This window comes from Papio anubis, chromosome 18 (genome assembly GCF_008728515.1).
Source record: "Papio anubis isolate 15944 chromosome 18, Panubis1.0, whole genome shotgun sequence".
Classification (NCBI taxonomy): Eukaryota; Metazoa; Chordata; class Mammalia; order Primates; family Cercopithecidae; genus Papio; species Papio anubis.
The window spans coordinates 57,199,435-57,221,385 of record NC_044993.1 but is presented as its reverse complement, the minus strand read 5'-3'; the positions used below and the strand labels follow the sequence as shown (position 1 = coordinate 57,221,385).

Below are 21,951 nucleotides of genomic sequence, written 5' to 3'. Positions count from 1 at the left end.
GGGTGCAGAGAAGAAGCTACAAACAAGATGGGAGAGGTGATTTGGGGACTACAGGGCTGAGCCTGCCGACTTAAAGATACAGGGGCTAAAAAGAAACAGCTGTGGCATACAGAACCTTTGAGAGGGGTGAGGAGGGTAAAGTTAAGAAATTTAAAACGTATTTGGACCAAAAATATTTGAGACCTAATACATCAGTTGCTTTCAGTTCTTCTTTGGTAAGATGGATATTTTTAACTCTTCTCTTTTGGTGAACTTTTTCCTAACCCATTCCATAGCTCCCATCATGCCCATGCAAATAGTTATTATTAATCACTTTAAGAAAATCCAAAATGCCCAAAGAATGACAATGAATTTAGCATCATTTATACATCACACATTTGCAAAATGGATCTACAGTTATTTGTTCAGTCAATAGATGATGCTTGATGCATAAATGGAATAAGAGTTGTTAAAACAGTTGCATTTCTTGAGAAGGTTATGAACACTCCAGTGTCATTGTCTGGGTAAGGTCTGCCCTGACCAGCCTGTTTCCCGTTGTCCTATTTTAGTCACTTTAGCAAATCAGCTTCCTTTTCTTTTTCTTTGTTTTTTTTTTCTTTTAGAGACAGGGTCTTTATCTGACACCCAGGCTGGAGTGCAGTGGTGCAATCTAGCTCACTGCATTCTTGAACTTCGGGGCTCAAGGAACCAAGTAGCCAGGACTCCAGGTGAGCACCACCATACCTAATTTTTAAATTTTTTTTTCTTTGTAGAAAAGAGGTGTGGCTGTGTTGCCCAAGCTGGTCTCAAAGTCCTGGACTCAAGCAATCCTCCCACCTTGCCTCAGTCTCCCAAAATGCTGGGATTACAGGTGTGAGCCACCATGCTCAGCCTCTTTTTATTTTTTTCAAAGCATTTGTCACTGTCTGATATTACTGGTTTATATATTTGTTTGTCTTGACCTGTCTGCCTCCTTAGAATGCGAGCTTGATGACCGGAGGGACTTTCTGTGTCTTATCCATGGATGAATTCCCACGAGTCCCTTGCATGAACACTGTCCTAACTATTGAATCCATTCTCAATAAACATTTGGTGAATATGACTTGTTGAAGTCCTCAATATACGGCTTGGCACCTAGTAAGTGCTTAATAAATGTTCACTGTCATTGCCGTCATTGTCATCATTGTTATCCTTGTCACTGGCACAGTCATAAATAAGCCTATGGCCCCGGGGGTTAGATTAGGCACCCATAACACATATAATCAACTTTTTTTTTTAAGATGGGGTTCTTCTCTGTTGCCCAGGCTGGAGTGCAGGGGCACAATCTTGGGTCATTGCAACCACCGCCTTCCAAGTATCTGGGACTACAGGCATGCACCATCACCCCTGACTGATTTTTGTCTTTTTAACAGAGACGGGGTTTCATCATGTTGGCCAGGCTGGTCTCAAACTCCTGGCCTCAAGCGATCCACCCGCCTCGGCCTCCCAAAGTGCTGAAATTACAAAGCATGAGCCACCACGTCCAGCCCACGATCAACATTTAAAGGAAAAAAAAAGTCTGCCAATGTAGTCTGAGACTTGGACTGTGTCCCCTTCACAAACATCAGAGCCTTGCAAGGGTAGCATGGAGGCTCTGAGTCCTCAGAAGGTCAAAGTGCTGAGACAAAACAAATTCAGATAATCTCTTAAGCAATGTGGTGCTTTCTGATTTTCTTCTCTCCTTCCCATCTCCCACTCCTGCCCCCAACACCCTACTCTTGCAAATTGATGCGATTTTCGTTTGCACAGGATAGGCGCCCCCTCCGCATAGGACCTCGCTTTCCTTTGCTGTCTCCAGATTTTTTTTTTACAGGAAACTCTGCAGTCAGAGGAAAGTTATTTACTACCTAGAGCTCCCTCTGCTGATGCATTGGGTAGATTATTAGCCTGGAAGCCTATGGATTTCAGCAGAAGCACAGCTGGGCTCCTGGTGGGGTTTGTCGACTGCCTATGCCTGTGTCTGATCAGAGGCTGTTTCTTTCTCTTGGATGGGGGGAAGGAGGTACAGGTGATGTCTGTCTCTACGACTTCGCATGCTGTGGGTGGGGCTCCAGGGACATTCGAGGTCCTGGCTCCTCTGACGTCCACATGGAATCCTTGTGCTTGCAAATGATTATTGGAGAGACTCTGGGATTCCTAGTGGGCTGGGAGGGTGTTCCTCGCACCACTCACTGACACTTGGAAACAGGTGAACCCACCTGTTCATGATTTCTGTCTTGAAGGAGAAGTGAAACCTAGGGGGAGTTTTTTAATTTTTCAAGAGCAAAGTCAGGGTCAATTTGTAGAGTCTGGGTAAAAACAGGCTCTAATAAACCAAAAAGAAATAAATGCATGATTGAAATTTTAAAAAAGAATGTATTTGGCTAAATTTAACTCTTAGGCTGAGGTTTATTTAAATGCAGAAGGCATGTCCAGCCCTAGCTCTCTGGCACCTGGGGCAGGAGCATTGAGGCAAGGGGAGAACATCACTTTACAGACCACCCTGCCAATGTAATCAGGCTAATATTCCTTCAACACTGCGATTGGCCGGTGCTGTCATTTTATATCAACTTTATGACACTCTGCTGTATACACTGCCCCATTTCCCTGCCTCCAACCCCCCAGCCTTAAAACATACATATTATTTTTCTTCACTACTTACAGTTGAGAGTATCGAGGTTCGGTGACATTAAGTAACCTGCTTAACATCACACAACTAACAAGTTGCCGAGATGGTGTTTGAACTTGGGTTCCTTGAACTTGTAAGCACTGGGTTCCAAACCGCCAGCATCCCAGGCTCACTACTGCCTGCCCCATATGATCAGTGCTCATTCCACCACCAAAATTTATTCAGTGCCCTGCACTATACAGAGCACCAGGAAAAGTAGAGATGAATGAGATGTGGTCCTAACCCTTGGGGGTATATGCAATCTTCTGCTAAAGTCGAGAATGAGGTTTAGTGCTACTTCCTCCAGGCAGCCCTGGATACCTTTGGACAGTCATAATTGGCAGTGCCCTACTGTTGTTAATAAAAACTAATAATTATAAATACATAATAATAACAATTAATTAAAAATTAGTAGGTATGGTGACATGCACCTGTAGTCCCAGCTACTTGAGAGGCTGAGTCCGAAGGATTGCTTGAGCCTGGGAGTTTGAGGTTGCAATGAGCCATGATTGTGCCACTGCACTCTAGTCTGGTCACCAGAGTGAGAACCTGTCTCAAAATAAATACATAAAAATAAATGAAGTAAAACACATGTCAACCAACATTTATGGAGCACTTACAATGTGTCAGTCACAATAGGAAAAAGCCTTTCTTATGGGCTTATCTCAGTGAATCCTTATAAGAAACTTACAAGAAAGGCCCTTTTATCAGCCTCATTTTACAGATGAGAAAACTGAGGCCTCAAGGTAAACAATTGATACTTAGAAGTCGGAGTCAAAAAGTAGCAGAGCTGAGTAAACCCAGGAAATCTGGCTCTTAACCATTTTGCACACGGGCTCGGCTGTGGCTGCCCGTTCCTCTGACCCCATCCTGTGCCTGTCTTGTCCTCCGACTGCTTTTGATAGCTCCTTGAGAGAGAAGCCCTCTGTCCCCCTGGCCTCCCACTTTCTCTCACAGCCCCCAGCTCAGTGCTGGGCACACCCGGGAGCTGAAAACGACTTATTAACTGCTTTACTCCGCCTTCACTGGAAAGTGGTGATGACACAGGATTTGGGGTGGAGGTGGGGAGGGAATCCCACAGATCAGCTCGGGGCTTCTTTAGAGCTCTGGCTCTTGGTCAAGTGAGATTAGGAACGATATTTTAAGAGCAGGGTTCCTTAGGGAATCTTCTACACGCCTATATTTTGCTTGCCTAGCATGATGCCTGGCACATAATAGGGTCCAATACATCTTTGTTGAATGACTGAATGAGCTTTAAAAATTCTAAGGAATCTCACTGCTGTTGCTAGGGCTGCCGCTGGCGTCTCAGGCGGTGCTTTCGGCTCTGTCTTATACATCAAGTTCTGTCTGTCTCGCTTTTACACCACAGGGGAAGCCAAAGGCAGGGCCGCTTCGAATGCAAAGTGGCTACTTTTGCTCGGTTTGGCTTAGAAGACATGATGCCCGGCCCCTGCTCCCGGGGGTTCTGGCACTGCCCAAACCAACTGCGCCCCCTGGTACTGAGATGTATGTGCATTTCAGATTCGTCAACATTCACGCCCTTCTCCCACTCCAAGCCATCTGCTGTTCTGATCTCAGCTTTGCCTCACCTCCTTACCCAAAGATTCTTGAGGTGCAGGAAGGCAGCCCCAGTGACCCCAGAAGTTTGCCTTCCTGTTCTTCAATCTCGGGTGATTTTTCATCCTAAAACCATCACATAAGCTGTTTATGGCGTCCATAACCCGCCTGGAGCTTTTAAGCCTCTTTCCTGCGTGGCTTTTTATGAGTCTGAGATAAACAAACAACTCTGTTTCTCCAGGGACTTGGAGCCCAGATCCTTAACCTCACTCCTTAAGCCCACGGCCCCCGAGGGAGCGGAGCCAGAGGGTGGGCCCCAAAGGACTGTGGTTAAACGTGCCGTGTGGAGGAAGCAGATAACATCACTGCTGCTAACGGGGGAAAATGCGGCCAGAGACCTTGAAGCAAAGATGAGCCAGAGGGCAGGGTTGCCAAGAGTCACCAGAGCAGGCTCTGCTGGGTTGAGAAGCTCTGCTTAGACACTAAGCGTTGTGGCAACATGTCAAATCTTGGGGGCTGTCTCCTCTAACCCCTCATTTGGCACTAAAGAAATCTAAGTTCTGGGAGGGGAGGTGACTTGGCCAAGGTCATGTAGCCTCGGGGAGGCTGCGTGGAATAAATGATGGAATCTGTTCCCTGCACCCACTTCTTCCTTCTCATCAGACCCTGGTCTCTATAGGGCATCCAAGTTGTCGCAGGGAGGCTGGCTTCACCCCAATGGCAGAGGCGAAATATGGGATCTTGGCCAAGTTGACCCGCATTTTCTAATTCCCTGGCCACATTGATTGGTCTTGGAGTGACCCAGAACTTAAGGCTGGTCTAATCAGAAAAAAAAAATCTCTGAACCTTTGAAGAAAATCCTGGAAAATACTGATCCTTCTTTCCCTGGGCTACAGATGAATACAGGATACAAAGTGGTTTCAGCCGCTGAGGCCAGGCATCATGTGACATCAAGAGGGAATAAGGTAGACTCCATGGAAAGCAGAGAGGAGAGAAGAAAAGGAATCCCAGGTGATAGTTCTGAGTTTCTGGATCAAACTTCACCTGAAGCCTTTCCTCTGCAATGTTCAGGTACATGATCCAGTAAAGTCTATTTTTAAGACAGACAGGGCTGGGTGCAGTGGCTGATGCCTGTAATCCCAGCACTTTGGGAGGCTGAGGCAGGCAGATTGCTTGAGGTCAGGAGTTTGAGATCACCCTGGCCAACATGGTGAAACCTCGCCTCTATTAAAAACACAAAAATTAGCTGGGTGTGGTGGCACGTGCCTGTAATCCCAGCTACTCAGGAGGCTGAGGCATGAGAATCACTTGAACCCAAGAGGCAGAGGTTGAAGTGAGCAGAGATCACACCATTGCACTCCAGCCTGGGCAACGGAGTGAGACTGTGTCCAAAAAAAAAAAAGACTTAGTAATAGATGTTATCACTTGTAAACAAAATATCCCCAACTGATAAACAGATGACTGGTGGCCCTAGAAACTTGCCTCTGGTCTTTTGCTCCTGGTTAGGGGTGCTGGACCCAAAGGGAAGGCCTGTATGCCTGGCTACATGCCTGGCTAAGCTTTAGGTATAACTAAGGCTGACTGGTTTGGAGTTCAGAACCCCCACTAGCGGACATTTTATACTTCCCTTGTTCAGGCAAGTGGGTTGGTTAATTACGTGGGTTCAGAAAGCATTTTCTTGGTGCTTACTCCCGTTTTGCCCTCATGAACCCTTAGCATTTTTGCACATCTCTATAGCAATGCTTATCTCACTATATATATATATATATATATTTTTTTTTTTAGATGGAGTCTTGCTCTGTCACCCAGGCTGGAGTGCAGTGGTGTGATCTCAGCTCACTGTAGCCTCTGCTTCCCAGATTCAAGTGATTCTCCTGCCTCAATCTCCCAAGGAGCTGGGATCAGGGTGTGTGTCACCACACCCAGCTAATTTTTGTACTTTTAGTAGAGACGGGTTTTCGCCATGTTGGCAAGGCTGATCTCCAACTTCTGACCTCAGGTGATCCTCCTGTCTCGGCCTCCCAAAGTGCTGGGATTACAGGCATGAGCCACGGTGGCTAGGCCTATCTCACTATATTTTATTATCATCTACATCAGGGTTCTCTAGACCTCAAGCTTGCTGAAGATGAGATTAAACCTCATTCACCTTTGGATGCCTGCATCTGGCCCAGTGTCTGACACAAGCTTTGTATTCACGGATGTTTGTGGAATGGATGAAACAATCTCTTTCCACTCCCTGCCTCATTGTCTGATGAGCCTTCATTATACTCCACTTTCTTTCCTTTTGTAAATTAGGATGAGGTGAAAAAGCACAGTAGACAAGATGCTAAGTATTCACGCCAAGTCCTCGATTCACAAACTGAGGATTTGATCTGCTGTTGTATTCCCAGAGTGCTAGGTCCCGTATGGGACACCCGCTCCATCCCATATGCTCACTGTTCTGCGCTGCTGTGTATAAAGCCCTGGGCAAGAGGACAAGGGAGGGAAAAACTGGAAAGACTGAGTCAGAGAAGGCTCGGGATGAAATTTGAGTCCATTGGGATCATTCTGCCTAAACCCCCATCCACAGAGGAGAAAGCCTGTGGCCAGGGAGGAGTCCTCCTCCTCCTGGCTCAAGGTCACTGGGACAGACCAGTCTGGATGGGAAATAATTCCCTTTTCAAAAGCAAGACCTGTTTCCCCAGGACCTGGGCCCTGTGCAGACAGGAAGGCGGAGTTCAGGATGGATGGGGAAAAGGACATGCTGGGAGGCTCTGGGGCCATTTTTGGGGGCTTGCATCCTGCGAAGGTTGAGTAACTCCACGGGTCTACCTTTTGCCGCTAAACCACTTGCCAACCGGGTTTGGAGTCTTTTGGCTTGTGAGTCCTCAGGGACCAGAGAAGTGACTCAGTGAACGCTTAGTACATCGTTGGCACCGGGGATTGTGTGTGATTCAGGAGTCACTCACAGAGCTTGTGCTGATTAACTCCAGAAACTCACCCAAAGCCTCCTCCCCACCCCTTCAAGCCCAGGATGAAGGGATCAGACTGTGGCTCTGACACTCCTGAAATGTTTCTCACGTGTCCACCTGCCAACCGGTCTGGTATCGACAGAAGATCCCTGGACCACGAACTCCGGGGCCAGGAGCTTCCTCTAGGCACTGCCTCCTGCCAGCGGCCCACATGGAAAACAGGACCTCGGGACCCCCTCTCTTCCTGACCTCCTCTAGATTCTGAGCGGGCCCACCCTCAACCAAAGCTCCCCTGTTTTGCTGCCGCGCCTCTCTTCTTCCGCCTTGGGAATTGTCCCCCTCGCCCCCCGTCCTACTCCCACTTCGTCCTGAGGGGTGTCTGTCTTCTCTGATCGCCCCCACCCCCTTCCTATCCCTCCTCCTTTTCCTCTCTCGGCTCCGCCCCCAGGCCCCGCCCTCTCCGCCCCGGCCCGCGTTTTCCCCGGCCCCTTCCCCATCACCCTCCCCTCCAGCGGGGACAGGGGTGTGGGGAGGGGGCGCCGCGCGGGCTAGGCGCCTGCCCCTCCCTGCGCGCCCAGTCCCCGAGCGCGCGCCCGGCGCCCCCCTCCGCGGCCTCCCCGCTCCCGCCTCCCCGCCTTCTCCTCCTCCTGGTGACGTCCGGGTCCCTGCCCGTCTGAAAACTCCGCGCCGCGGCGGTGGAGGCGGCGGCGGCGGCGGCGGCGGCGGCAGCAGCGGCGGCGGTGGAGGAGGAGCAGCGGCGAGCCGAGGCGGCGGCGGCGGCCGGAGCGGGAGCCCGAGCGGCAGTCGGCGGCCGCGGGAGCCGCGGGGAGCGCGGGGCGGCCCGGAGCGCGCCGGGTTCCCCGCGCCCCGCTCGCCCGCCGCGCTCCGAAGATGGTGGCGGCGCCGTGCGCCCGGAGGCTGGCCCGGCGCTCGCACTCGGCGCTGCTCGCGGCGCTCACGATGCTGCCGCAGACGCTGGGTCGTGGGACTCAGCAGCCCGCACCTGCCGGGGAGCGCCGCGGGGGCGCAGCGGCCGGCGGCGGAGAGCAGCCGCCCCCGGCCCCGGCCCCGCGCCGGGAGCTCCGGGACCTGCCCGCCGAGCCGGCTGCAGCCCGAGGAGGAGGAGGAGGCGGCGGCGGCGGCGGAGGAGGACGGGGGCCCCTGGCGCGGGCGCGGGGAGGCGGCCCCGGAGAACCCCGGGCACAGCAGCTGGCCAGCCGGGGGGCACTGCCCGCCCGCGGTATGGTAAGATGCCCTTTCGACTCGCGCCCCGCGGCGAGGGAGGGTAGAAGGCAGCCCGACCCCGCGCCCCCCTAGCCCTTGAACCCGGTTATCAGACTGGGACTCTGCAAGCCTACCGACTCCACATCGCCTCTTGCCCCGGGAGGTCGGGTGGGGTCCCTGCCAAGGCTCAGGGGTCGTGGGCTGCCCCTTTCAGAGTCTGAACACGGACCCTTTGGGATCTGGGGGAAGTTATCTCCAGTGGGGGCGCTTTGGGGGTTATCGGAGCCTGGCTGGGTTCCTGTTCCCCAACACTCTTGCTGGGGACCCCAGCTGACTTGCTCCGTGCGTGTGGGTCTTGGTGCCTCGCTCCCTTGTCTGAGTGAGTGGATCGCGCCGGATCCTCAGCCGCTGATCCTGGGCGGTTGTCGCAGCAGCATCTCTTTGGTTTTTGCCGAGCTGGATGCAGACAGATGAGCCCTCTGTTCGTCCTGGCCTGCGACGAGGGCTGAGCTGGGCGTCCCAAGTCCCCGACCATGCCCCTGAATCAATACTCAGTCCGGGGTGTCTGGTCTTACTTTGGGTGTTCTGTTTCTCCTCTCTGGATGTTTGAGCCTTCCGTGTTCACCTTCTCTGTCTCTAACCTTGCCGTCTTCCGTGCCCTCTCTGACTTTATCTCTTCCCCATCTCCAGTTTCAGGGCATGGCTCCTTCTCCTAGCTGGTTGTCTCTGTCTCTCTGTCTTGCGGCCGGTTCAGGTCACCAGCTGTGTGTCCGACCACACCGTCAGGGCTTCTACTCCTATGGGATTACTTTGCCCTCCGTGGGTGTGAACAGTCAGGGCTCTGAAACTGTTTCTTCCGCAGATCTGGGGCTGTCTGGGTGGCTGGGTGGGGAACTGAGTTGTCTTCCTACCCTGTCCCCAACTTCTCCAGGGATACCTTTCCCACCTTCTCTGGGCTGCCTTGCCCAGCCTGCTGAACTAGGAGCACCTGGGGCGGGAGGCCGGAGTCCTCAGTTCAGAGCCAAGGTCTCAGTTTCCCAGGGGCGTGAGTTCTGCCTTAGGGCATAGCCAATATGTTGTGTGTCTGGCTGTTTCTTCGTCACACTACTTGTCTGCAAGGGTTTGCCTAGCTGCTAAAGGGTATTAGACACCAGGGGGATGGTTTCAGGATCCTGAGGACTGAATGCATATCTCTATCATTTGTCACTTTGGAAGTCCTCACTGAAGACTGCCTTCGTACACAGCGTGATGCTTTGTGAGCTGCTAAACTTCTTCGGAGTCTGTGCGACCCTCTCTGCCGGAGTGCAGCTCTTCCTGCCTGCGAGCTGAGCCAGTCCCAAGACGTGAAGTGATGGCATTTCACGTTGCCGTGTGGGTAGCGGGGAGAAGTCTTTCCCTCGTTTGCGGGGAGGATAGTGGCCTGAGCTGCCTGATGGAGAACCAGAACATTCCTAGTGTCCTGCGATCTCTTCTTTACAGAGAGGGGTACTCTGAAACACTGCCTTTGAACTCCTGGAGTTGATAGGGATAGGTTCTGGCCGAAATGCAATTAGAAGATCTTTGTGCATCCAGAGCCCAGGAGGTGCGGTGGGAGGGTTGTGGGGCATGTCCTGCTGGTCCAGTATAGGAAGGTGTAGGGGAGATGTGGTGGCGGAAGCCTGGGGCTTTGCATCTGGGATTCAGAGTCGGTTCAGGAGGTACCTTTAGGATGCATACAGCACCTGTTGAAACAAATGAAGAGAAGGAAGGAGGCAAGGCTAGCTGATTTCTTCATAGGGCCCCAGCATTGTGAGCATCCATCCCCAGCCTGTCTGTGTGTTCGGCTCAGTGTTTTACTCTCTCACACCCAGCTCAGCCTCTGAGAGATCTGCGGTTGGGGAGGTAGGTGGGAACACACTATTTTCCTTTTTACTTCCTTTTGGAATTTCAGTTCCAGCAGCGGAGTTGCTTTGCTTCTCTGAAACTCCGTTTCCAGCTGCAAGTTCAGTTACTCTCCCCAAACCTGCATGTCCTAGTCTCAATTTCTTTACCTTCCAAGATAGACATTTATGTATTTTTTTTTTTTTCTTTTGGTTCTCTTCTCTTCTTGGTAGCTGTCTACCATGCTGTTGACTGTTGTCGTTCGGGGATTTGTATTTTATTTCATTTGCTTGTCTCTCTCCTTTCTTTCCTCTCCCCCTACACCTACTGCATAGCCTGCTAAATCCTGAAATCACAGTACAGACAGGCTGGCTGGTTGGAGCCTGGGGTCTGTCCTACTCTGTCTGTGCCCACCCAATTCTTGCCCTTCCGTGGAGCTCCAGGAGACCAGAAGGGGGCAGGCTGTTCCTAAAGTCTGGTATAGCTGGAGCTTGGGTTGCAGGCAAGGAGAGGACCAGGCCTTTTTACAAGCAATAGAGGCCCTTGAAATGTGCAGTTTGTTTCCAAACCCTGCTGGGGCTGCCAGGATGATGCTTTGGAGGGAGATTCAGGAGTGGGACATTTAAAGAAACAAATCCCCGTGATTTTCCAGATGGCTCTTTTAGAGAGATGGTTAGACACATGCTTAGAAGAAGATGCTTTCGCTCAGTGCTCTGTTGCAGGCGGGTATGGGGTGGGTAGACAGTCTTGGCTCTTGCACGTGGGGGGAACCTGTGTCCTGGGTTGCTGGTGGGTGTGTTGCAGAGAGTGTCAGGCGGGCATTGTGTAGAGGGCATTTCCTAAGCCAGATCTTCCTGCTTCCTGATGCCCACAGCCTCAGAGCATTTGTCCTTTTTATGTTTGGGGAGCTGTGCTTCGGTGGAAGGCCCTGATTGTATTTTCGGTGCACTCAAGAAGCCAAGAGGAAACACCCCGTTTCTCAAGTAGAAAGAGTCAGAGGGCATGTCCATAGAAGATTTGCAAGCTCTCCTTTTCCTCTCAGCGTCTTTCAAAGCTCTTAAATATTAGAATTATTGGGTGGATTGCAGCTGTTTTGTGGCTGTGACTCTGATTCCTTCACTGGGTCTCCAGTAAACTGTGGATTTTACTGTCATCTCAGAATTTAAGAAACAGACGGACTCCCTTATAAAGGGAGGAAAAATATTGGGAGAGCTGTCATGAGGATCAGCCTACAGGTTCTGAATAGATTTTGGAGAAAATGAAAGAGAGCTGTGTGTGTTAATGTAATGAATGTTTATTTTCTTTCCCTTAGTGACTCTCTTCTTGAAGTCCCCACATTTATTGCTTGTGTGCTTAGATAAACTGTTACTCAGTAAGTTTCATTTAAGACATCTAATTTTTTATTACCCTTCCCACCCCCTGCCTGCCGCCCCACATAAGCACACAAAGTAGAATGGGGTTTCTGTATTATCCGACCCCTTTGAAATGTTGATTTTTCGGCAGAAATTCCTCATACTTCACATTACTCAGATAACTCAGGACTTTTTTAGACATCAACTGTGACTTTGAAAGATCGGTTCACTGGCTTTAGATCACCTCTGCTTCTAACAGCCTCAGAGGTGTAGCTTTTCTTCCTATCCAAATATTCTGCGACCACAGAAAACAGGGTGTTTTATTGATGGTTCCCTTTTTTTTTTCACACTTCCAATGGAGTTTTATTTTGCTTGAGCGATGCATTACACTTTGTATACAGAAATATGCATCATTGAATAATATTTATCTTACTGCAAATGTTGCCATCTGTTTAAATCATATACTGGAAAATGTTAAAATAGATAAATAAAAGTAGAAATTATATACCTAGGTATAGATATGTTTGTAAGATAAATTCTAACATATCTATAGTTTATCAATTCATTTTTAAAAAATCTTCCAGAAGGTTGGGTGGTGAAATGCTTGCTCTTTTTCACCTAGGAAGCCAGCCATGGCATAAGTTCTTACTTACTGGTGACTGTTCAATTTTGATTCATGGTTTTAATAGAACAGGAAATTTGGCGGCTTGAGTTAAAGCAGATACTTAACATCACGTCATTGTGTGTGTGTGTGTGTGTGTGTGTGTGTGTACCTCAGAAAGCAAAGCTATCCTTAGGGATATCTCTGAAATAAGAGTCTGCCCCACCCCCCACTCCAGAGCTGTTTATGATCCATAAGGTCATAAATCCATCTATATCAGTGTTTCAGTGCAGAAGAACTTAACACGCACACCTGTTGGACTGCACAGGTGAGGTTAAAAGTCTCTATCTTTTGACCAGTGCTGCCTTAAGAGTTGCCACTTATGATATCTCTCTTTCTGTTTCTTTTTCATTTCCCCATTTCTATGGACCCAGATCCCCGTCTACCAGAAACAATGAGAGAATGCCTTGGGGAAAATAAAAAATAAGTAAAAAACAAACTTGATCTTAACAAAACCTACATTCTAAGGAAGGGGGTGGGAACGGGAGAAAACATCCCAAGAAGTGTGTGCGAGGCCCCAGCGCCAATGAAAGAGGCCTCTGTTCAGTACCCTCAGGCCTGACATACCTGGGTTCACCTCCTGGCTCGGCCCTTTCTCATGCCTCTAATCTTGGGCAAGTCACTGTAATTTTGGCCCTCTGAATCTGTCCTCATAGGGATGTAGGAGGACGAAATGTAGCAATATATGTGAACTCGTGTGGACCTAATCAGTGCTCAAAAGTGAGCTGTTCTTAAGAGGAAATTCTTGGTATATTTGAAAATAAGGAATTTCTTGCAGTTATTCATTTTCCCACGCAGTATAGGGTGCGAGTGAATCCAAGGCAGTAGAATGAATACAGCTCTTTCTGTGTGAGCAGGATGGAATGTGGTAGAGGAAGGAGTACTGACATTTATTGAGTGCCTGCTGTGTGCCAGGCATCCTTTAGGTATTTTGCATACATTAGGTTATTAAATGCTCACGCCTGCCAAAAAAAAAAAAAATTTCTGGGAAGGAAGACGGTATTACACAACGGATAAAAAGTTAAAACTAAGGACACTCGGCTAGAAATCACTGATGTTATGATGGCTTGTTACATGGCAGGAATAATGGAGGGATTTGTAAATATTACCTTACTGTCTCACTGATTTCTTCCAACTTTGTAGGATAGGACTTTTCCTGTCCCCGGGAGGAAACTGAGGCTCAAAGAAGTGAAGCTGCTTGCTTATGAAGTTCACAGAGCTGGGGAGTAGCAGAACTGAGATCCAAACCCACACCTGCCCCTTTCCAAAGACGCCACCTTTCTGAGTTGTGTTTCTTTTGCATGGTTTGTTGAAAAACCCTAAATGCAACCATGTCATTCCCAAAAATCTTTTTTTTTTTTTTTTTGAGACAGAGGCTTGCTCTATCGCCTAGGCTGGAGTGCAGTGGTGTGATCTCGGCTCACTGCAACCTCCACCTCCTGGGTTCAAGCAATTCTTGTGCCTCAACCTCCTGAGTAGCTGGGATTACAGGTGTGTGCCACCACGCTTGGTTAATTTTTGTATCTTAGTAGAGACAGGGTTTCACCATGTTGTCCAGGCTGCTCTTGAACTCCTGGCCTCGTGATCTGCCTGCCTCGGCCTCCCATAGTGCTGGGATTACAGGCCTGAGCCACTTTGCCCAGTCTCAAAAATCTTTGTTCTACTTTTCTCACTTCTTATTGCAGATTCCTAAAAAGGTACCAACCCTAGAAAAGAAACAGACATGCAATTTACATTGAATCAGACCCCTAACTCATGATGCAAATACAGGGGTAGTAATAATGGTGATGATGATAATAATAATAATTATAATGCTTGCATAGCAGTTATGATGTGTTAGGTGTTTTAAAAATGGATGCATAATAGTTGTACGTATTTTGGGGGTACATGTGATATTTTGATAGGTTCATATAATGTGTAATGATGAACTCAAAGTAATTGGGATATTCATTACCTCCGACTTTTAGCTTTACTTTTTGTCAGAGACACTGAAGTTCTTCTCTTTTAGCTATTCTTTTTTTTTTTTTTTTGAGACAGAGTTTTGCTCTGTTGCCCAGCCTAGAGTGCAGTGGCACAATTTTGACTCACTGTTACCTCCGCCTCTCGGGTTCAAGCAATTCTTCTGCCTCAGCCTCCCGATTAGCTGGGATTACAGGTGCCCGCCACCACACCTGGCTAATTTTGTTTGTATTTTTAGTAAAGATGAGGTTTTGCCTTGTTGGCGAGGCTGGTCTTAAACTCCTGACCTCAGGTGATCTGCCCACCTCGGCCTCCCAAAGTGCTGGGATTATAGACGTGAGCCACTGTGCCTGGCTCTTCTAGCTATTTTGAAATATACAATAGATTATTGTTAACGATAATCACCCTACTGGACTGCCAAGCATTAGAGCTTATTCCGTCTATCTAACTGGATTTTTACACCTTCCAGTCATTGTCTTCCTCCCCACTCCCCTCACTCACCTAATCATCTATCTACTCTCTGTCTTCTTGTCGTCCACTTTTTTAGCTCCTGCATAGGAGTGAGAACATGGGATACATGTCTCTAAGTAGCTGGCTTATTTCAGTTAATATGATGGCCTCCGGTTTATTCATGTTGCTGCAAATGAAAGGATTTCACTTTTTAACAGCTGACTAATATTCCACTGTGTGTGTGTACACCACATTTTCTTTATCCATTCATCTGTTGATAGGCACTTAAGTTGATTTCATATCTTGGCTATTGTGAAGAATGTTGCAGTAAGGATGGGAGTGCGGATAGCTCTTCGATTTATTGATTTCCTTTCCTTTGGATAATTAATTCCTTTCCTGTGTAGACACAGTAGTGGGATTGCCAGATCATATGGTAGTTCTGTTTTTAGATTGTGAGGAACCTTCATACTCTTCTCCATTGTGGCTGTTCTAATTTACATTCCCACCAATGGCGTATGAGGGTTCCGGTTTCTCACGTCCTTACCAGCGTCTGTTATTTTTTGTTTTCTTGATAAAAGCCATTTCAGGTGGGGTGAGATGGTGTCTCATTGTGCTTTTGATTGACAGTTCCCTGGTGATTAGTGATGCTGTGCATTTTTTTATATATCCATTGGCCATTTGTATGTCTTCTTTTGAGAAATATCTATTCAGCTCTTTTGCCCATTTAAAAAATTGGACTACTTGTGTTTTTTTGCTGTTGAGAGTTGTTTGAGTTCTTTATATATTTTGGTTATTAATCCCTTGTCAGATGGGTAGTTTGCAAATATTTTCTTCCATTCTGTAGATTGTTTTATTTGTTGATTGTTTCCTTTGCTGTGCAGAAGCTTTGTAGCTTGATGTAATCCCATTTGTCTGTTTTTGCTTTTGTTGCCTGTGCTTTTGAGGTCTTACCCAAAAAAATTCTTGCCTAAGCTAAGGTCCTGAAGTGTTTCTCCAGTGTTTTTTTCTAGTCGTCTCATAGTCTCAGGTCTTAGATTTAAGTCTTTAATCTATTTTGATTTGGTTTTTGTATATGGTGAGTGATGGGGCCTAGTTTCAGTCTTAAGGTTATCCGTAGGAATGGTTATCCCGTTTTTCCAGCACATTTATTGAAGACTTTGTGCTCCCCAGCGTCTGTTCTTGATGCCTTTGCCAAAAATGAGTTGATGTAAAAGAGTGGGTTTATTTCTGGGTTTTTTATTCTGTTTACCAGGCACTGTTTTAAACCCTTTTTGTGCATGAACTCGTTTAATCTTTCAAGCTGTGTACTATTATATTTTCAACAGTCAAGAATTGAACTTGAAATTGGCTAGAGAAAGGAGTCTTGAATTCAGCTCTCTCCAACCAAGGGAGAAGGGGAGGAGGGAGCAAGAGGATATTATGCAGGGTTCTTTGGCCAGGGAAATTGGCTTTTCTTTCAACCACAACAGACTTCCTGCTGCTCCGTTCCTTCAGACCGCTCTGTGGTTGGCCCACTGAGGAACCCACCACTTGTACCTGAGAGCCTGGGTCTGCAGCACGCTGGAGAGCTATCTCAACGAACATGCAGTGCGGATCATCTTGTGGACACTTCCTTCCGCCTGCAACAGAAACTACCCGTTTGCCCGCAGATGCTCATCAGATGGTGCCCACGTGCCCTCTGGGTTCAGTTGCCCCGTCTCCCCGGTTGGAAGCCAGAGGCATCACAAAGAAGATGGGTGTGGGGCGGGGTGTCACCTTAGCCCTGAACCTGGACACTGGCATTATTAGTATCAGGAACTACGAACCCAGACACCCTGCCAGATGAGGAAGGGGTGGGGCCCATTCTCAAGCTTTGTGTGTGTGGATGAGGGTGACTCATCTTTCAGGGCCACCTAGGGGCAATGAATGGATTTGTCCTGTCCCAGGCCTGGTTTGTCCCAGCCGGGTGACTACTGCATATCTGGACATCTAATCCAGGCTACTGTGTCAGTGAATGCTGATGAGGTAATGTGGTATGAGGCATTTGTTTCTCCTCGCAGGTCACGCTTTGCCATAATTTTTGGCCACAAAGGGCGTGGTTTCGGTTTAAGATGAGTTTGTGGGACTGAGAGGTTGATGCAAATGTTCCCTACCCGGGAGGCACAAACGTTGCAACTGTGGTGATGATGAGGTGCATTTATTGAATGCACCAAACACTGTGGAAGGACTAAAAAGACGTGCTTTAATGAATCCTTATAACATCTGGCAAGTTAAGAGCTATTATTTTCATCTCTATTTTACTGATTGAAAGAATTAAAACTAAGGCAATAAGTTGGATGAAAGTTACGCAGATGTGAACTGTCCAAACTAGGAATTGAAGTTGGGTGGTGTCTCCAAAGGCTGTGTTCAGTAAGTCTGTTGACTCTAGCCCCTCATTCTCCCCTTCCCTCTATCCATTTATGCATGCATTTGTCCATCCGTCCACCTATCCATCCATCCATCAGTCCATTCATCTATTTATCTGTCTGACCATCCATCCATCTATCAGTCCATTCATCCATCCTCTGTCCATCCATCCATCTGTCCATCCATCCAGCTGTCCATCCACTTACCCATCCATCCATTCATCCACCTGTCCACCATCCTCCACTCCTGCAGTTAGAAGGTACCAGTCCCTGTGTCCAGCACTGGAACTACCTTGGTGAACAGGACCAATGTGCCTCCTGCCTTCCAGGAGGACCAGTCTGGCAGGCAAGAGTTAGCGCCCGTGCTGATAAGTGGCCTATCTCTAGGGAGGTCACTCTCACATCCTAGCCGGTACCCTTTCTCTTGGTGACCTCTTGAACACACAAGGGAGGTGTCCTCTGGGAAGGTCAGGGCGAGGAGTAAGTAATATGATTCAGAGCCCTGGGAGCCCTGAGGTCTGTGCCATCCCAGAACCGTCCATGAGGCCTGGGCTGCTCCACTCATGGGGCCCAAGCTCTTCTTGTAGCTGAGGAAACAACCCCGGAAATGATCCAGGGGAGCAGATGGGCAGATGCCGTGGGGCCTGGGAGACAGGTCGTGTGATGTTGAGGAAGAAGACAGTGGTCTGACATCATCGGTGTGTGGCACTTTGCCTCTCTGGAGCTCAGTGTCCTCGTCTGAAGCCCAGGGGCCATAAGGCACCTTCCTGGCAGGGCTTGATGGTGAGGCGCAGCTCTGGGTCATGGTCAGTGCTCTGCTTTGCCCCCTGATGCAGCCGCATGATAGGAGATGTTTGTTACAGCCAGGAGGACTTTCAAATCCGTGGCCCATGGGTGGGTTTGATTTTGCCCACACAGTGTGCTAGAATAAATAGGCCCTGGAATTTAAAGATTAGGATATGCCGTGAGACAGTGTAGATTTTTGGAATTCTTTTAAAAGTCATAAGATCCAGCAATACAGGGTCCATGGTGCTCGCTTGGCGTTAAACAGCCACGCTGAGGAATGGTGACACTGCAGACCCACTGGGTCCCCAAGAGTCCCCCCAAGATCTCTCCTGTCACCTGTGCCACCTGGTTGGCCTCTCTTGGCTTTTGAGTTTGCAGCCCATTTGGAAGACCTCTGTGTTTACTGTGAAGACATAAAACTGAGCATCTGTGGTTACCCTGTTCCCATGTGGCTTATTCACTGCACTTATTTGCCTCTGACTGCCTGTGCCTTGCCCTGGCATGATGGAGTCACCCTCCTCGCCTAGCTGGTGGTGGAGACCCAAAATATGCAAATTCTTATAAACATGAGGCCATCCTGAAGGCAAATGTCCTCGACAGAAATAGAATCATGCGTTCTGCAGTTTGATAAACCCGTTTCCCCTCTGCAGGCAGTGTGAGTGACAGGCTGCTTTTGACTCATCTGCCCCTCCCTCTGTGTTCCCTGTGACCTTGTCCCCCAATAACACGCATTGGGAAGTTGGGAGTCTTGAGAGACAAGGGGGAGGTGGAAAAGTAGAACATTCCTGAGCACCTTGGCTTGGTCCCAACGCTGTCAGGGACGGACCGTGACTTTCATCTCTGTGTCTTTTTGGCGCTTCATCAGATGATGTTAATAAGCCTACCTCCCTCCCCGGGTTGTGAGGATTAAATTTGATAAACAGATGAGAAAGTGCTTTGAAGCTCAGAAAGCCTCATGTGAGTGGAAGATGGGGCTCATGTCTTCAAGCAGCAGAATGTGGGAGTGTTCAGACGGGGTTGTCTGCCTTCCTTCCTCACAGCGTCTTGTAACCCGCGGGGAACAGGGAGAGAATGAATGAGTGAAATCCGCTGGAAATTTCCCACCTGCTCATCCATTCATTCATCAGATATTGGTTGGGGTCTGCTGTGTGCCAGGCCTTATGCACAGCGAGGGGAAAGACAGATGTGACCCTACCCTCATGCCGTTTATGGTTTGGGGACAGGATGACCTCCCAATAAAAACAAACAAGAATGTTGCAAAAAATCAAATTGTTATAAGTGCAGTGAAGGAACGATTAGGGAGCTGAACAAAAAGAAAGAGCTGTGGATAAGCGTTTGTTTTGGATGGGTGGATTTATTTTACTTATTTGGGGGTAAGGATTTATTTTGGATCATGCCTTTTGCCATAGGAGTCCTACACGAGCCCCAGGAATCCAAAATATGGTGTAGACACCAATCTTGATGCACCAGTGGTTGGAGGTGCTACAGGGGTAGATATTCTCTAAAAGCTTTTTATAAAGAGTTGCTCTTCATATCTGTACAACATTTATTCACTTCTTAAATTTATTTATTAATTTATTGAGACAGGGACTCCTTGTGTCACCCCGGCTAGAATGCAGTGGTTTGATCTCAGCTCACTGTAGTCTTGACCTTGCAGGCTCAAGCAGTCCTCCCACCTCAGCCCCCTGAGTAGGTGGGACTACAGGTGCGTGCCACCACACCCGGCTAATTTTTGTACTTTTTGGAGAGGTGGGGTTTTGCTATGTTGCCCAGGCTGGTCTGGAGCTCCTGGGATCAAGTGATCCTCCCACCTCAGCCTCCCAAAGTGCTGGGATTACAGGCGTGAGCCACCATGTCTGACTCACTTCTTAAATATTGCCTACATTCTTTTAGTTGCTTTTTTCCTGACAGACCCATATGATATAAACATTACTCTAAAGGTGCAACGTGATGAATTTTCACAAACTGAACACATCTGAGTATCCTAGACCAGGAGTCATAGCACCGACAACATCCTGGATGCACCTGTCTTCTGCTTCTTGGATGAATATTTAAAGAAATTATTAATAGCTGTATATTTCTTTAAATGTATATTTTGGAAAATACAGAAATGTAACCAGCCAGTCAAAACGGCAGCTTCAACACTATTCTTGTTTAACGTGCAGGTAAAGTGGCATTTAAGTAAGAAGAAGTGGGGTTAACAAAATGAAAACACATAAGCAAACCCTAACTGGATTTCAAATTCTGATTGCAACTTGGTTGGTTAATGATGGTCAAGGAAGTGCTGAGATGGCCAAGGTTTGGTCAATGTCAACTTAACCCGTTTGAAGAGTCTTTGTTCCTCTGGTAAACAGCTGTGCTGTTTTGTTCTGAAGTTCAAGCAGGAAGGATTGAAGTTAGATGTTAGAGGAACTGTGTTCTGGGTCCACTGGAAAGAAATTCCCCATTGGAGGCCCTCTCTGATGTCTGCATTGCTGCCAGAGTTCTGGAAAGTAATGGTCCCAGAGGCTCCCCATGCCTGCCTTCTGTGACTGAGGTCTGGACATTTCACGCGCATCTTTTGGATTCACTGTGCATTTGCTTTGCGTTGAGTGTTTGTAGTCTAGTCCTCCAGGTGTTGGACATGAAATTAGCATGATGAATGGGTCCCCAAATGGGCCAGTAATGACTACATTAACTTAACCCTGAACCAAGGCTCTCCTATTCAGAACTAGGGTAACAGAACCGCAGTGCAACGTTAGCAGCAATTCAAAAGGGCAACGGAGACAACTCATCACTTCATAATGAGCGAGGGGAGAAGCAATAAAAGCCGGGAGCCCAAGGACGGCGTGATAATTTTGCAGAGTCTCAGCTCTCAACCATACTCACATTCATAAAATAAACAAATGTTTTTGGTAATGGAAAGCTAATGTATACATTATTTAAAGATAGTATTAAAACCAGATTAGATGGATCAAGTAATACAACAGTTACCTCATTAAGCATCCTTTCTTTGGGGATGTGAAAAAGTTCTTCTTCTTCTTTTTTCCTGGTGAAATGGGGCTTTATTAATTAGAGATGTAATGGGAAATCTTATTTTTTTCCCCAGACTAGTGGCTGTTTTCTGTTTATTTTTTAATGGAGGACCACGCTTTGCAGATGTTCTCTTTGAAATAAAAGCCTATTCATTGTCTCTCTTTTGCACTTTCTTTTATCCCAGCTCAAAAGGGGCAGCTGTTATGAAAGACACTGAGAACCCCCTTTGCTTGTCGTTGAGTATTGCAGATGATTCCGTTGTCGATGTAAAATGCTCTTATTGCCTGCTTTTTCTTGTAATCCTATGGAGGGATAGTTTTCAAATTGTGACGTCTGATTTTCTCTTGTTTAGAAGGTGAGTTAAAGCCAGAGAGCAGGGAGAGATGTTAAGCTAAACATCTCCTAAGGAAGGATGTTCGGTGAAAGACTGGGTGGTTTGGAAATGGGTAGAAGTTAGGTTATTCATTCTTCTTCGGCCTAGAGGCTGACTCCTGTTTGGCTTTCTTTTAGGATGAAAGCAAACAAAAAATGCACAACAGCAGCATTTCGAGGAAACTGACTGTTTATTGGAGTGAGCAGGTGGATACAGCCCTCCAACGAAAGTGGGTGCTAGAAAGCAGCGATGGGGAATGCGTAAGCCAGAAGGAAACCTAGAGCTTTGTGAATCAGGTCTGGGCTCCAGATGGAATAATGACAGCATGGGGTCCTCTTCCTCCTTCTTTGTTAATTAAAGAAAAGGTAAATTTTAAAATCAAAACTTAAATTGGTAGCCAAAATCAATGATTTCCAATCCACATCAAATTTAGAGTACCTGTTAAGAAATTTGAAATTCTAGTTTTCATTCCCAAAGGTAACCATTTGAGTGAGGGGGGATGTGGCTGCCCCCTCTACACGGGCCCACCAGGTCACTTTGCTTATCTGTGTTACCTACAAGATGGCTGTTGGGATTTGAGTTTGCAACTCTCAGAATGATAATAATAATAATAGCTATTATCTATTGGATGTCACTATATGGCAGGTGCTGTGCTGTACTAAGCAGCGTCTCCTAGATTATCATTTTAATCATTATATCAGCCTTATGATGTGG

General features: G+C 47.7%; 1 protein-coding gene across 2 annotated transcripts in view; it reads left to right on the top strand.

Moving 5' to 3' along the window:
• Positions 1-7,958: 7,958 nt before the first annotated feature.
• The window catches only part of XYLT1 (xylosyltransferase 1), a 370,892-nt gene continuing 356,899 nt past the window's right edge, over positions 7,959-21,951 (top strand). For both annotated transcript variants that reach the window (XM_031658423.1, XM_031658422.1), the window contains exon 1: positions 7,959-8,418. In XM_031658423.1, the coding sequence (XP_031514283.1) occupies positions 8,065-8,418 (354 nt within the window). In that variant the 5' untranslated portion in view covers positions 7,959-8,064. The remainder of the gene's footprint in view (positions 8,419-21,951) is intronic.